This window comes from Cicer arietinum, chromosome 7 (assembly GCF_000331145.2).
Source record: "Cicer arietinum cultivar CDC Frontier isolate Library 1 chromosome 7, Cicar.CDCFrontier_v2.0, whole genome shotgun sequence".
Taxonomy (NCBI): Eukaryota; Viridiplantae; Streptophyta; class Magnoliopsida; order Fabales; family Fabaceae; genus Cicer; species Cicer arietinum.
Genome location: NC_021166.2, coordinates 43,131,501 through 43,147,990, shown reverse-complemented (window position 1 = coordinate 43,147,990; position 16,490 = coordinate 43,131,501). Strand labels below are relative to the sequence as shown.

Genomic DNA, 16,490 nt, shown 5'->3' with positions numbered 1-16,490 from the left:
TTCAACTATCTACATCTATCCCTTTAGAAAAATGAGTTGAAATCTTCTCCCTTGTTGATTTTCTTTCACCAAAGACAAATCACACAATGAACCAAACCTTGCTAAAACAAATGAAAATACATTAAAACAAAAAACAACAATCATTTCTTAATGCATAATTTGCAGCAGCCAATTATATATATATATATATATATACCATATCTGAAAAATGTTATGCACCATAAGAAGTACATACATATTCAGAAACAAATTATTACCAGAGACATATTTTAACGGCACAAAATATCAAAGAATTTTTTTGGAGTTGTGATGATAGTATATGGGTAGTTAAATTGAAACCTAAAATACCAACTTGCTATCAATAATAATAGCACATATATTTAAGACATTCTAGTAGAAAATATTTTAAAAACATAAAGCAATCACCATTTATCAATGGTATACAAATCTTGCAACCAATGTTAAATAGTTGTTGTGTAATTATTCCATAATCCATGAAAGTTTAACATTAAAAACCAATTTTCACATAATGTAGTTTTTAAAAAAAAAGGTCAGATCAACAATACAAAAACCACAACATCACCGAGCTATAAATAAAAAAGTTAGCACACACAAAAATATACTCAATGAGAGAAAGAGTATTGGCCTGAAAGCTATTTTTACAAAAGATATGAAGGCTGTGAGGGTGTTCTTGAACACTGAATCCCTGTATTTCATACCCATCGGGAACTTGCCCAGGCTGCGCAACCTCTAGTTGAGGTGTGGGCTTTCCTCTGGGATGTTCTAAGTCCCTAAAGATAGACTCCCCACTTATGCCCAAGGAATTTCTTTTGAGCGCACCATGAAGCCGTTGACTAATTCCCTAAGAAGGCTGTGAATTTATTTATGAAAACAACTCTGTTTAAAACCACAACAACACATGTGAGAAATTTCCAAAATATTGGTGAGTATATGTATGTATAATTGGTTTTATTTGACATGATTTAGTGGTTGTGTTCTAGATGTGAAATGTTTATGTCCTGAGTTCTATCCATGTGTGTGTGCTTTCTTTTTGCATAAATTATATTTTGAAAAGGTGCAAATGTTGAATAAAATGAAAAGGCACACTGGACGAACTCAAACACGGGTCAGACACACGTTATATGATTATAGCCATTTGCAAATCAGAAGGAAGAATCAAGAGTTGTACCTCTTTCTCAAGTGACATTATTTTTCTATAAATAGTGTCACTTTGGATAGAATAAAAACACGAAAATTTGGAGATTGCCATCCACTTTTTTCACCCATTCTTATATTTTAAGTCATCTTATTCTTCTCTAATGCATGAGTGAAGAATATGAAACATTATGTTGTAACATACTATTGAAAGATACTCTTGGTGTGATACTGCAAATCATATCAAGGTTTTCCAAAGTACCCTGAAAGGGATTAACTGATTATCTCATTTGCATCCAATTGGTGGGGGTGAATCGAACCTAAAGGCTACTGTAACAACATGCTTTGGAATTTTCTACATATAATCTTCATCCACAACTTCACTATTAAAGTCTTGCAGCAATTGTGACCAATACAGTTTCAACAATCTTTAGGTTCGATTTTATTTTCAATCAATGGCTGCATCACACAAAGAAATGACTTCTAATTTTGTGAAGTTGGAGAAATTCGATGGAGGAAACTTTATCCGTTGGCAGAAAAAGATGAAATTACTTCTTACAATATTGAAGGTGGTGTATGTTCTGAACACCAAAAGACCACTAGAGAAGGAAGTGGAAACATTAGCAAAAACAAGAGAAAGGCATAAATGGGACAATAATGACTATATATGCATGAGCCATATTCTCAACGGAATGTCTAACTCCTTGTTCAATATATATCAAAGTAGCATCTCTGCAAAGGAACTATGGGAGAAATTAGAGTCAAGATACATGCAAGAAGACGCTACAAGTAAGAAGTTTCTTGTTTCTCAATTTAATAATTATAAAATAGTTGATTATAAATCGGCAATGGAACAAATGCATGACATTGAACGTACTCTTAATAACTACAAACAACGTCAGATGCACATGGATGAAACTATTATTGTATCTTGCATAATAGACAAACTTCCACCTTCGTGGAAAGATTTAAAAAATCTATAAAACATAAGAAAGATGACTATCTCTTAAGCAATTGGGTAATCAACTTCGTTTAGAAGAAGAGTACCGTAAATAAGAAGATACTAAAAACCAATTTTATCATGAAAATGTCCATGTAATGGAGGAATGAAATTCAAGCAAAACTTTTAAGAAAAGAAATCCAGATTTCGATAAATCTCATGAAAAATACAATGGTAATGATGAACAACGAAAGAAAAGAAAAGGAAGTTGTTATCATTGTGGAAAACCAGGACACTTTAAAAATGAGTGCATGTTCTTGAAAAGGAAGAACAAAGAGAAGAATTCAAGTGCAGTAAAAGATAATCTTGTTGTTGTCATTTTTGAACTCAATATGAATGAAGATGTTGAATCTTGGTGGATAGACTCTGGTGTTAACCGCCATGTTTGCAAAAACAAATAACTATTTAAGACCATTGATGAAGAACATGAAAGTGTTTTGTACATAGGAAATGCCTCAACTGTACAAGTCAAAGGAAAATGATCAATGGATGAACATTGAATGTACTCTTAATAACTACAAACAACATCAGATGCACATGGATGAAATTATTATTGTATCTTGCATAATAGACAAACTTCCACCTTCATGGAAAGATTTAAAAAAATCTATGAAACATAAGAAAGAGGACTATCTCTTAAGCAATTGGGTAATCACCTTTGTTTAGAAGAAGAGTAACATAAACAAGAGGATACTAAAAATCAATTTTATCATGAAAACATCCATGTAATGGAGGAAGGAAATTCAAGCAAAACTTTTAAGAAAAGAAATCCAGATTTTGATAAATCTCATGAAAAACACAATGGTAATGATGAACAACGAAAGAAAAGAAAAGGAAGTTGTTATCATTGTGGAAAACCAAGACACTATAAAAATGAGTGCATGTTCTTCAAAAGGAAGAACAAAGAGAAGAATTCAAGTGCAATAAAAGATAATCTTGTTGCTGTCATTTTTGAACTCAATATGAATGAAGATGTTGAATCTTGATGGATAGACTCTGGTGTTACCCGCCATATTTGCAAAAACAAATAACTATTTAAGACCATTGATGAAGAACATGAAAATGTTTTGTACATAGGAAATGCCTCAACTGTACAAGTCAAAGGAAAATGATAAGTGGAGATTGAATTTGGAGTTGTAATGATAGTGTATGGATAGTTAAATTGAAACCTAAAATACCAACTTGCTATCAATAGTAACAGCACATATATTTAAGACATTCTAGTAGAAAATATTTTAAAAACATGAAGCAATCCCCATTTATCATTGGTATAAAAATCTTGCAAGTAGTTGTGTAATTATTCCATAATCAATGAGAGTTTCACATTAAAAACAAATTTCCAGAAAATGAGGTTTAAAAAAAAAAGGTTATATCAACAATACAAAAACCACAACATCATCGAGCTATGAACAAAAAAGTTAGCACACACAAAAATAAACTCAAGGAGAGAAAGAGTATTGGCCTGAAAGCTATTTTTACACAAGATATGATGGCTAGGAGGGAGTTCTTGAACGTTGAATCCCTGTCGAGTACCTACAACAAACATTCATGATGTGTAACTACAAATCTACATGATAAAGAAAAGAAGTAAAAATGTATATTATGAATACGGACATGTGTACATATAACTCATTAAGGCCTACTTGTTTATTTATTTATTTATTATTTATTGTTATTATTTATTATTAAGCAAAAATATGTATGTGGTACATTGATCCTTGAGAAGATGTGATTTACAAAAGTTCTTTTAAATTCAAGTATTGACTCACCATTATATATCTTGAAGTTTCTAAGCCATACTATTCTCCTATAAATCGGAGGATTTGTGAAAAATTTCATCATCACATAAAAGCCAAGAGTGATAGAAAGAAAGATTGAACAACCCTATGTTGAGAGAAGGAGAGTTGTGTTTCCATCATAGTTTGGTGAGAGTTGAGAGATAACCTCTTATATCAAGAGAGTTGGTGTAATCCTATTTTTCTATGGTGAAAATATTTTATTAGACTAGGTCTCGTGGTTTTTCTTAAGAGAGTTTTTTACATAAAAATCATTGGTGTTATTCTTCTACTATTTACTTTTGATTCCGCTTAATGCTTACTTTTGAGTTCACATAGGAGGGAAGTTATGCATGCATTTTCCAACAGTGGTATAAGAGCTTTTGGAACTTTAACATACTAAGTTGTCGTATTTTTTCAAGGAATTTTTTTAATATGTTATGTGGTAGCAACCTTGTTTGATATTTCACATCAAAAAAGAAATATTCTTATTGTTGGAATAAAGTGCAGTAGTGTTATAGTATATATCTAGGAAAGTTCTAACTAAAGAAAGACTTGATTTTTAAGTATTAATCCACCTTTATTTCTTGAGAACTTTTCTAGTGCACTATATTCACGAAATCGTATTCATTCTAGTATACGATCTTAGTTACATTAAGTGGCAAAGCTTGAACAAAAATAATGGAGTGATAAATTTTTTAAATTTTAATTGAGAAATTAAACATAATATTGTATTGTATATTAAAATTTTAAGTTGTAAATTTGTAATGTGAACACGCAAATTTTTCAAACACAACCTTAGAGGAACGGAGAATTAGATTGAGAAGTTGCACAAGTCTGAGATAGATAGAGCTATGAGTATGAAATATTGATTTAGTTCGTTATTTTTGAAAATGAAAAAAATCTGAACGTCAGTTTGGATGAACTTTTACTATTTTATAACCAAACTGATAAAAAATATGTTGATTTTGTTCGGTTTAATTGGATTGACATTTTAAAAAATTAAGACACTTATATTATAAAATCCAATTTTTTTACATACTATATTTTTTATACTATTAAATCAATTGTATAAACTTTTTTATGATAGAAGTACATAAACTACAATGATAAAATAATATATAAGTAATTAAAAGAAAGTACTTAAATACAATACATTTTTTTAAGATAACACTAATGTAGTGTTAAATAAAATATAATGGCTTCATTCAAATATCAGTAGTTGATTTTAAATGCCATAAAATCATGCATAATCAATAGAAGTTGAGTTTATTTGATTAAGTTTAATTTGACCTAAAACACTAAAAACAATTAAAAATTAATTAATTTCAATTAAATTTATTAGTCTATCAAATTATTGATTTGGTTTTTATATCTTAGACTAAACTCACTTAACACAATTAAAATTTATATTGAAAGTTATAATGTATTTTTTTATAATTTTTTTTGTAATTTTTCTTAAAGATTTAAAAAAAAACAAAAAATTGTCGGGACTTTGGGGTGGTCATGACTACTCCTAGTCGAAACAAAACTTCGCCACTTGTTGAAGAAATTATTGTATTGTCTTGTGTTACTCAAGATGGAGAGTTCTATTGAACATGATGGAGATATGTTTAAACTAATTATTGATGATTAATCCTATTAAAAGCCGATGTGGAAGATCACCTATAGTGCAAATATTTGCATGAGCCAATCACCAACAAGAATAAATTGAAGGGAAAGAATGCCTAAGATTGGGAGCTCCTGAATCAGAAAGTAGATATTGTGATTAAGTAATATATCGATAGAAGCTTGTTCGAGCATCTATCAACTTATACCAATCCGTTTGAGCGATGGGCGAAGCTTGAACCCTTGATTCAAAAGAAGACTCCAAGGAAACCCACCTTGTTAGATGACCGGTGAAGTTGGAGTACTCAAACCTTCAGAACTTGATTGACAAAAATTGAAATGATGATAGATGACGAGCTGCAAACAATTCTACTCTTCAATTTGTTGCATGAAAGTTTCGACACTTTGGTGTAACATTTCGATTTTTAATAGCGAAGTGTAAATTTAACTTCTTTTTTTAAACAATAAATACTTATGGATAAAGTATTCATAATCCTTACTTAATTTAAAATCAGAGTGAAATATTTAATTGTAAAATTGTTTTCCAAAATGACGATTAGAATCATTGTTGTACTATAAAAAAAATGATTTCGACACAAACTTACTCACAACCAAACAATTCACATTGACAAAAAGTAGTCACAGCTATTTCAAATAAGGAATTTCCATTGCAACAACAAAATTCCAAAAAGAATAAATACAAAAAACCCTTAAATAAAATTCTAAGATGATATCGTAACTCTAAATTGAGGATGATAGGGTACCGAGGACCCACGGGCTACATCTAGTTATTTGCATTGAACTAGCAATCAAAGTCATAACTCTGCTAGACCTTCAACGTCATCTTGAACTCTTCATAAATGTATGCTAATAATATGGGGCGTTTTGCCCGGTCCACATCATGTAAAGGGTCACCAACAAAAGTTAACACATAACAATTAGCAATTATCAAAACATAAGCAACAATTAATAGAGCAAACATATTATTCATGGCATCAAATATGACTCGTGTGTCAAAGAATCCTAATGCAATGTCTATATGTCTATGCATATGATTATGGAATATCACCTCCCTCTGCAAAGGGTGGTGGATCACCATCTAGTATGATCCACAATTGTGAAGTCTCGAAGGACATTCCCGACTCCAATTCGTGTTCCACAATTGTGGACTCCAACCAATTATGGACACACCATTGTGGCTCCAACTGATTATGGACTCCACTTTGACTTCAACCAATTATGAACTTTATTGTGACTTCAACCAATTATGAATGTCACTTTACTATATATGCACGAACATATATATTTACTCTCACATATATGATCAACAATGCATCACACTATAGCCACTGTGTCATAAGTCATTTATGCATAATCATATTCATTATTGCATAAGGACACCTTTGTATTATTCAAGTAAACATTCAAGAATAATAACATAAACATCAAGTAATAGCACCAATTATCGAAAACTAAGTAACAAAAGCCATGTCCCTTTACTTAAAAGGATTTAACACTAATTCAAATCCTTGAATTACACAACAATTTCCGCTACAAGTCAATCTTCTCAAAACAACTTGGCACCTACAGACTTTTTGAGGCAAACAAACATCTTAACCCTAAAAGTCAAGTCTTATGCACATAGCTTGAAAACCATATATTGTTGAAGGGAACTACACATTGACCCTACAAGTCAAGTCTTCTCAACACAACTAGAAAACAACAAATTTCTTAAGGAACACTAAACCCATTATCAAGTTGGGTTACACATGTTTGGAAAAAATTATGTTTTTCTTCTACTAAACATATTGTTACAATTAATTTCTCACACTAAAAGAATTCGAAAATATTTCTTTGAGCAAAAATTTCTCAAGAACTTAAACCTTTGAACTTTGAATTCTTAGGAAATTTGAGCTCTCAAAAGTTTTTCTGAATTGTATGGATTTCTGAGTTTATGAGTTCATGTTTTCTTCTTCAACCTTAAGTATCTATTTATAGAATACTTTAGTGCTTCACTTTCGTCTTTGTAAAATTTGGATCATATCTTTCTTGTCAACAAATTTTGAATGTATCTTCTTGTGAATAAATTATGAGTGTGTCTTCTTGTGAATAATTCTGAGCGTGTCTTCTTGTGAATAGTTTTGGGTGTATCTTCTTGTGAACAAATTCTGAGCATATCTTCTTGTGAACAATATTTTTGATCATATCTTCTTATGAATAATATTTTGACCATATCTTCTTGTGAACAATATTTTGGCTATATCTTATTGTGAACAATATTTTGGCCATAACTTCTTGTGAACCGTATTTTGATCATATCTTATTTTCCCTTTGGTCAAAGATTTCCTTCAATTATAATTCTGATCATATCTAATTTCAGATTGCGCTCTAAAACTTATTAATGTGAATCTTCCTCCGTACTCTTGATTGATTGGAGTGGGAATGGATTTAGGTTTGTTCTTGACTATTCAAAAATTCTAATTAAGCTAAGTCAATTCTTCATAATGAATTATTTTAATCAGAGCAATTGATTTTCTATCAAAGTCATTGACTTTCTTGTTAGATTGAGTTTTTATATTTCTTAGATAATAAGTCAGAGGAAGAATTGTGTGACTTAGAATTAGTGGATTTGGGGAAATCACATTGTTAAATCATCAGAATCAGTGCAAATTTAGAGGCAAAATTTTGGGTGTGTTGCAACTTTTGATTAGTGGAATATGAGCTTCGAATGCATGGCTTGAACAATCTCATTAGATTTAGTGATAGATTGATATAAACTCTTCATAAGCATGCTGAGTTTGTGCACATAAAAGACGCGCAATGGCTTTAGAGGCATCCTTCAAATTCAATTTTAGATTTTCTTCAGAGGCAGAGTCTTCAGGCTCAATTTCAGAGCTAGACTTCAGGCCCAATTATCAGAGTTAGACTTCATATCCAAACATCAAAGGCAATCTTCGTATCCTTTAGAGACACGTTGGTTTCAGAGGAAAGGTTGTGGATGACCAAGAGCTAGGGCTTGTACAACATGAATATGTGGTGAACTGTGACAATCAAAGCATCGTCCATGTCACGAAGAACTCCATGATTCATTCACACTCATAACATATTGACATTCATTAACAATGGATATGAGAAATGTTGGATGAGAAAAAATTGAAGTTAGGAAAAATCCATATAGATCTTAACATGTCTTATATGATGACAAAATATGATGACAAAAATCAGTACCAACCACGAAGGTTTAAGAATGTTGCATACGTGACGGTGTTGTGGTGCCCCATAGCATTAATAACATACAAAACAGGTTTAATTTCAATTTTTGACCCACCAAATATTGAGATTGTGCAATTTTGAGATATTGAATTATCAATTAAAAAAAAAATAATAATAAAAAATAAAATAAGAATATGATTGTTGTGTCACATTAGGTTATAAGTTTATCTTCTTCATGTAACACCATAATTGACTTGTAAAATCATAAATTTCCCAACAACAAAAAAATTTCGCTCTTTAGCGGTTGTGTCAAACACGAATGGGTGGTGGTCACGAAAGGGTGGTGGTCAATATTATTTTTCTTCACCGCCTACTTCCTTTTGCGTCATGAATAGTAAGAGGCCAAGAATAAGTGTTTTGTGGTGTGAAATTTCCTTTGGAAGACAGGTTGGGCTAATGAAAATCTAATGAGGAGGTTCTTCTATGGTTGTGGTAGGTATAGAAAGGTAAGGTTTTCATATCTAGTTTAAATGTCAGTGATGTAGTGTGTTATTCCTCCTACTTTTTTTCATCTAAATAGTCAATTGTGTTTTTGTAACAAGAGAGAAGAAGGAAATGTAATATTTTTAACCCTAGACTGTAATTTTATTAAATAATTAATTTAATTATCCTTCAACTATCCGACGGATAAAAATTTAAAACTTAAGTCGTGCAATAGCAATAATACTCTCATTTAATGAAATACATGATATTATATTCTTCACATACACAAATCACTTACATATATCTTAAATTGTACTTAATAAGGTACGTATTACATATGACAACTCTAATCAAATTGAATATACTTCCTAATTCATTACATACATTTATATCACTCGGATAAAGAGTATTACATACCCTTACTCCATTAATCCCTATCAAAACCTCTAAGAAACCCTAGTGATAAAATTAGAATTTACTTGATACAACTTAATGTTTCAAATTATATAAGTTCCTTAAATTTTCTTATTCATTATCTTAATTAAAAACATTAAACTTTATCAAAACTAGTTTCTATACCTCTACGTGTCATGCACACATTTGTGTGATCGCAACGCCAAACAAAAACAACAAAGGGATAAATCATCAAAATAATATTTATTTATGACATAATATACATAAGTACAAACACATACAAACATCATATAGACATTAATTATGGCACATTCTCAAATACTCTCTTAAGTCTTGTCATAATCAAGGCAACTTCTCAATTAATTATTACTATATTTTTTTATGAAAAGAAATGATATTCATTGATTTAAATTGAAGAATACATCGATACAATATAAATTTAAATTTGCTAAAAAATATAAAGGATGAATCTGCGAACATACTCACATCACTCAAGTTAATAACGTAAAACGACAACATAACACAAAAGGGCAACATGCCTATAAATATGACAAAATTCAAGTGTCTAGAATATCTAAGTCTTTAAATTTGTAGCATTCACGATTGTCGCAGCCTAAAATTTCAAGTGTTTCTCGAATTCAATTGAGTCGCCACCAAAATTTATTTTGAAATAGGGAAAATATTGAGAAACCCTTAAAAATAGAAAGAAAAAAAAAATGGTCTTTGAAACCAAATTTGAGTCCGGGAGTCAATTATGCAAAGGGAATATATTAGCACACTACGACATATGTTAAAATACCTATAATTAAATGTGCAAGATTAATATTAACTTAAATATATTTATTTTTCATTATTATTAAATATGAATAACAACTATTATTAATTTTTTAATATGATTTTGGAATAAATGTCTGCTTAACAAATAAAAGGAAAAAAAAAAAAATTTATTAATGTGCTTGACAAGAATGCGATCTTGCTCCTACGTATCTCTCGGTGCGATGGAGAAATCAAAGCTACGTAGTTCTTAGGTAGAAAATGCAGATGTGTTGATTCTTAAAAAAAAACGAGTTGATTTGATTTGATTAATTATTTAAAAAAAACGAGTTTTAAGACTATCAAGTTGTTCAACTTGAGTCTTAAAAGATCTCAGGGACTAAAAAGATGTCACATCAAATTAATCAATTGAAAATAATTTTTATATAATTTTTTAAAAGAAATAAAAAAAACGAGTTTAAAAACGGTTAAATTATCATAATATATATATAGTATCTTAAAATAATATTTTATTGGTTTTATTTTTTAAATAAATAAATTATTTAATAAATCGAAATCATTTCAGCAAATAGTAATTGTTTAAAATAGTCCAATTTGCTGAAATAGAAGTAAACCCAACATCATTTCAAAACAAGTATAGAGAACATAACAACCAGCATAAACAATTTAGCCCTAGCATTTTTCAATACAAACCAACATCATCTCAAAATAGAAATAAACCCATTCAAAGCTCAATAAATCATAAGCAAGTATAGAAACAAGTAAACCTATTTTAAAATGAAATAGAAACAAGTATAGAGAACATAACAACAAGCATGACAGGGACACATACCAAAAAGAAGAAGCGGCAGCGGCGGTGTACGGTTGACGGTGGTTAGCGGCAGTTACTACCGGAAACGATGTGATTTCGATTTCTCTCCTTTTCTATTATTTTTATTTCTAAATATATATGATTTTAAGGATTGAGTTGAGTTGTTGCTCCTTCTACGCTCAACTACTTTTCCAAAATCTCTCTTTAAATTTTTTTTCAAAAAGAAAAATCAGACTCTCTTCTTTAGATGTGGTTTTTTTTAATATGAGTAGTGTTTTTCTCTGATCCCTTTAAAAGATAAACGAATATGAATTTATAGAGTTTTTTAACTTGTCTTGTTGCTTTCTTTGTCTGTGACACTGTTTGAGTTTGAGTTTTTCAGTTCCTTATTTGATGCTTATCTCTTTTGCTCATCATCTAAGTTATTCTGCACATCTGATCCATTCACGATTTTAGCTTTATTTGTTTTTATCTGATTATGTTCATCTGTTTGGACAGAGTTGGTTTGTTAGGTTAAAGAGCATTTTTATTTGTAGATTTGGTTAATTTTTGTACATGATTCAACCACATTTTTCTTTTAGCTTTTTTTCTGTTTCAAATTCATAATTTTGTCTTTTAGTTTTTATCATGTGTACAAATGTTGACTAGTAAAAATTATGTTTTTAATTAATTAGAAAAGGCACAAGGATAGTGCTTCAAGCAGTGCAGCAACAAAAAATTCAAAAAAGGCAGGCAGCTGGAGCAAAAGCAAGGTAATGTGGCAAAAGGAAAGCAAACAAGGCATGTAGCAACTGGCAGGGGAACATAAAAAATGGCTTTTTCTATTTTGTTTTTAAATTGTAATTTAATTTGACTTAATATTTATGGTTGTAAATTAATTTGGCTATAATTTGATTTGGCTTAAAATTGTAATTGTAATTTAAAATTGTGATTTGATTTGTAAATTGATGAGCCTATTTATTGTAATTATTTTTATTTATTTTTTTAATATATATTTTCCTTTTTTATTTATTTTTAATAAAATGGACAAAATTGGGGTACTACAGCTGCCCTTATTTAATGGTATTCGTTTTCATGTTATCAGGTAAAAGATAAGTAAATATAAGGACCTAAATTTTGTCCAATAACAAACTCATGTATTAAAGTTCCCTTGAAATGCTAAAATATGAATGATGCAAACTTTTTATTAGATGTGCAAAATGATCATCTTTGGATTGTTTACCGATGCGTAGATCTATAGACATAAAAATGATCGTTTTCGGATTGGTTACCGATGCGTAGATCTATAGAAATTAAAAATGATCGTCTTCAGATTGGTTACCGGTGCGTAGATCGATGGAAATGAAAGTGATTGTCTTCGGATTGGTTACCGATGCGTCGATCTATAGAAATTAAAAATGATCGTCTTCGGATTGGTTACCGATGCGTCGATCTATAGAAATTAAAAATGATCGTCTTCGGATTGTTTATCGATGCGTAGATCTATAGAAATTAAAAATGACCGTCTTCGGATTGGTTAGCGATGCGTAGATCTATAGAAATAAAAATTATCGTCTTCAGATTGGTTACCTCTTCGAAAAAAATGAAAGTGATCGTCTTCGAATTGTTTGCCGATGTGTAGATCGACATGAATGAAATAAAATGTAATTGGTCCAATCTTGAAGGTAGATAAAGAGGGAGAATAAGTATATGATACTTGCAATTTGAACGATAAGGTATGAACGATTCATGTTGTGTTATGCATTGAATATAGGTAAACTGTCAATGAAGATGCATAGATCATGTGAGTATGAGTAAATTATGCATGATTTATGTGTGTCATGCATTATAGATCAATTTTTTTTCATTTCTTTGATTCTCCGATCGTTATGCTCTTCTCTGCCCCGAGATTCAATGGATGAATAAAGACAAATATTGTTTCCAAATGACGACTCTTCGTATCTATCGAATGACCGCTTTTCGAGGCGAAGCAAAAATCCATTGTTTAAAATGACTACCCTCATTATTTTTCACACACTCATATATCTTGAGAATCAAACGGGTTCCCATGTATATATTTTTCAAGTGTCAATATTTAAAATACTTTTATATTTTCACATATTTCAAATTTCAACATTTATTATTATAAAACAATATTTTGAAACACTAGAACAATCAATAATGAAACTGGATTAGTTTATAAAGAGTGTAACATACAACATCGAATGACAATATTGGAATATGTACATTCGTTACATTGAAAGCAAAACAATTGATCATGGGTTATAATGCGAGGACGAGTATGTTTAACTTTAGGTAGAGACATAACAAATGGTAGTCATTCTTGTAATTTAGCAACTCCTAATAGTCAGCTTCCAAGAGTAATAATTGCACTTTATCCCTAACTTTTGCATGGATCGCTCTTCCAAGTGTCCAATCCATCGGGATGCTCTAATTTTTGCCTATATCGCATTTTTAGGTTTTCAACCTAGCGAGCCCATTTTTTTATCATTATTTTTTTAAGCATAATATTTTTTGACTACATCTGAATTTACTATGAGTGGAATGTCATCTCCATCCATTTCTGCGAGTATTAGAGCTCCCGCAGAAAAAGTTTTTTCACAACATATGGTCCTTCGTAATTCGGGGTCCACTTTCCACGAAAATCTTTTTTTATGGGCAATATTTTCTTTAACACCAAGTCCCCTTCATGAAACTCTCGAAGACTGACTTTTTTCTCATATGTCTTTTTAAGTCTTTTTTTATATAGTTGGTCGTGACATAGAGCTATCATTCTTTTTTCTTCTATGAGATTTAATTGGTCAAATCGTGATTGAACCCACTTAGCCTTTTCCAGTTTTTTTTCCATCAAGACTCTGGTCAATGGAATTATGGGAAGTACAACTTCCATTCCATACACCAATGAGAAAGGAGTTGCCCCTGTTGAGGTACGAACAGAGGTTCTATAGCCATGTAATGCAAAGGGAATCATTTCATGCAAATCCTTATATGTCTCCACCATCTTTTGTATGATCTTCTTTATATTCTTATTTGCTGCTTCTACCAAGATAAACCAGTGACCATTGGAAGCTTTAGGCTCGATGAGTCCAATAACATCAATCCCCCACATTGAAAACGACCATGGTGATGTTAAAAGATTCAAAGAGGTCGGCGGTACATGTACTTTATCAGCATATATTTTACATTTATGACATTTCTTTACGTAACTAAAGCAATCAGATTCCATGGTCAACCAATAATAGCCATTTCTTTACGTAGCCAACCCTCAAGATTTTTCTTGCCATTGTGTTCCCATTTGCATGAGTTCCAAAAGAACATTCGTGAACCTCTTGAATGATCTTTTCTGTTTCTGCTTTATCCACACATCTGAGGAGAACCATATCGTGATTCCGCTTATAAAGCACATCACCATTTAAGAAGAAGTTCATTGACAACCTCATCAAAACCCTCTTGTCATTCTCTGAAATACCCGATGGATATTCCCTATTCTTAACATAGGATTTGATATCATAAAACCATTGCTTGCTATCAAGTTCTTCTTCTATTGATAAGCAATATCCAGGTTTATCTCTTTGTTGAATTTTTATAACCAGCACGTCTTGACCGATGTTTATTTTGAACATTGACGACAATATGGCCAGACCGTCAGCCAATTGGTTTCCTTCTCGAGGGATATGGTGAAAAATGATCTTCTGGAAGTGTTCTGTCAATTCTTTGATACGGGTATGATACAGAATCAGTTTGGAATCTCGCATTTCCCACTCTCCTTTCATTTGATGGATGACTAACAATGAGTCTCCATATATCTCAAGAACTTTTACCTTTGATTCAATAGCTGCTTTAATGCCCATAACACATGCTTCATATTCAGCAATATTGTTTGTGCAATCAAAACACAACCTAGCAGTAAATGGAGTGAACTGGTTATCTGGGGAAATCAAAATGGCTCCAATTCCATGCCCTAATGCATTAGAAGCACCATCAAACACCAATGTCCATTTTTCTTTATTAGGTGATTCAATCTCTTCAAATAAAGTCATGATGCCTTCATTGGGGAATTCACACTACATTGATTGGTAATCTTCTACAGGTTGTTGGGCCAAATACTTTGCTATGGCACTTCCTTTGATAGCTTTTTGTGTAACATATACCAAATCATATTATGCAAACAACATCTGCCAACGAGAAATCCTTCCAGTAAGAGCAGGTTTCTTAAATATGTATTTAATTGGGTCCATTTTAGACATCAACCAAGTTGTATGACATAACATGTATTGCCTCAACTGACGAGCAGCCCATGCTAATGTGCAACATGTTCGTTCAAGCAGTGAATACTTTTTTCACAGTCGGTGAATTTTTTGCTCAAATAATAAATAACATGTTATTTCCTATCAGATTTGTCATGTTGCCCAAGTACACAACCCATTGACTCGTTAAGTATTGTCAAATACATAATAAGCGGTTTCCCAGGAACATGAGGCACTAAGATTGGAGGTTTTGACAAGTACTGCTTAATCTTTTCGAAAACTTTTTGACAATTCTCATTCCATTCAACCTTTTGGTCCTTGCACAACAACTTGAAAATTGGCTCGCATGTAGCGGTGAGATGCGATATGAACCTGGCAATATAATTCAATCTACCCAAATAAACCACGAACTTCTTTTTTCGTGTGTGGAGTGGGCATCTCTTGTATTGCTCTTACTTTATATGGATCCACTTAAATCTCTTTTTGACTAACGATAAACCCAAGAAACTTGTCTGATCTTACCCCAAAGGTGCATTTAGCAGGGTTTAAACGGAGTCCGAACTTCCTTAGTCTCACAAACAACTTTTGAAGGTTAATAACATGGTCTTCTTCGGTCTGAGATTTTGCAATCATATCGTCCACGTAAACCTCTATTTCCTTATGCATCATGTCATGAAACAAAGTTACCATTGCTCTTTGATAGGTTGCCCCGACATTCTTCAATCCAAAGGGCATCACTTTATAACAGAAAGTTCCCTATTGTGTGATGAATGTAGTTTTCTCCATATCTTCGGGAGCCATCTTGATTTGATTATACCCTGAGAAACCATCCATGAATGAGAAAAGAGAATATTGAGCAGTGCTATCTACTAGGACATCAATGTGAGGCAAAGGAAAATCTTCTTTTGGACTAGCTTTATTTAAATCCCGATAATCAACATACATTCGAACCTTTCCATCTAACTTTGGAACTGGGACAATATTAGCCACCCATTGAGGGTATTTTTCCA

The 16,490-nt window shown here is 31.5% G+C and overlaps 1 protein-coding gene across 1 annotated transcript; it reads left to right on the top strand.

Moving 5' to 3' along the window:
• The first annotated feature begins 1,610 nt into the window (after positions 1-1,610).
• Positions 1,611-2,138, top strand: LOC140918802 (uncharacterized). Its single transcript, XM_073363599.1, has one exon. It carries the CDS (start codon positions 1,611-1,613, stop codon positions 2,136-2,138), a length of 528 nt encoding a protein of 175 aa, XP_073219700.1.
• The last annotated feature ends 14,352 nt before the right edge of the window (positions 2,139-16,490 follow it).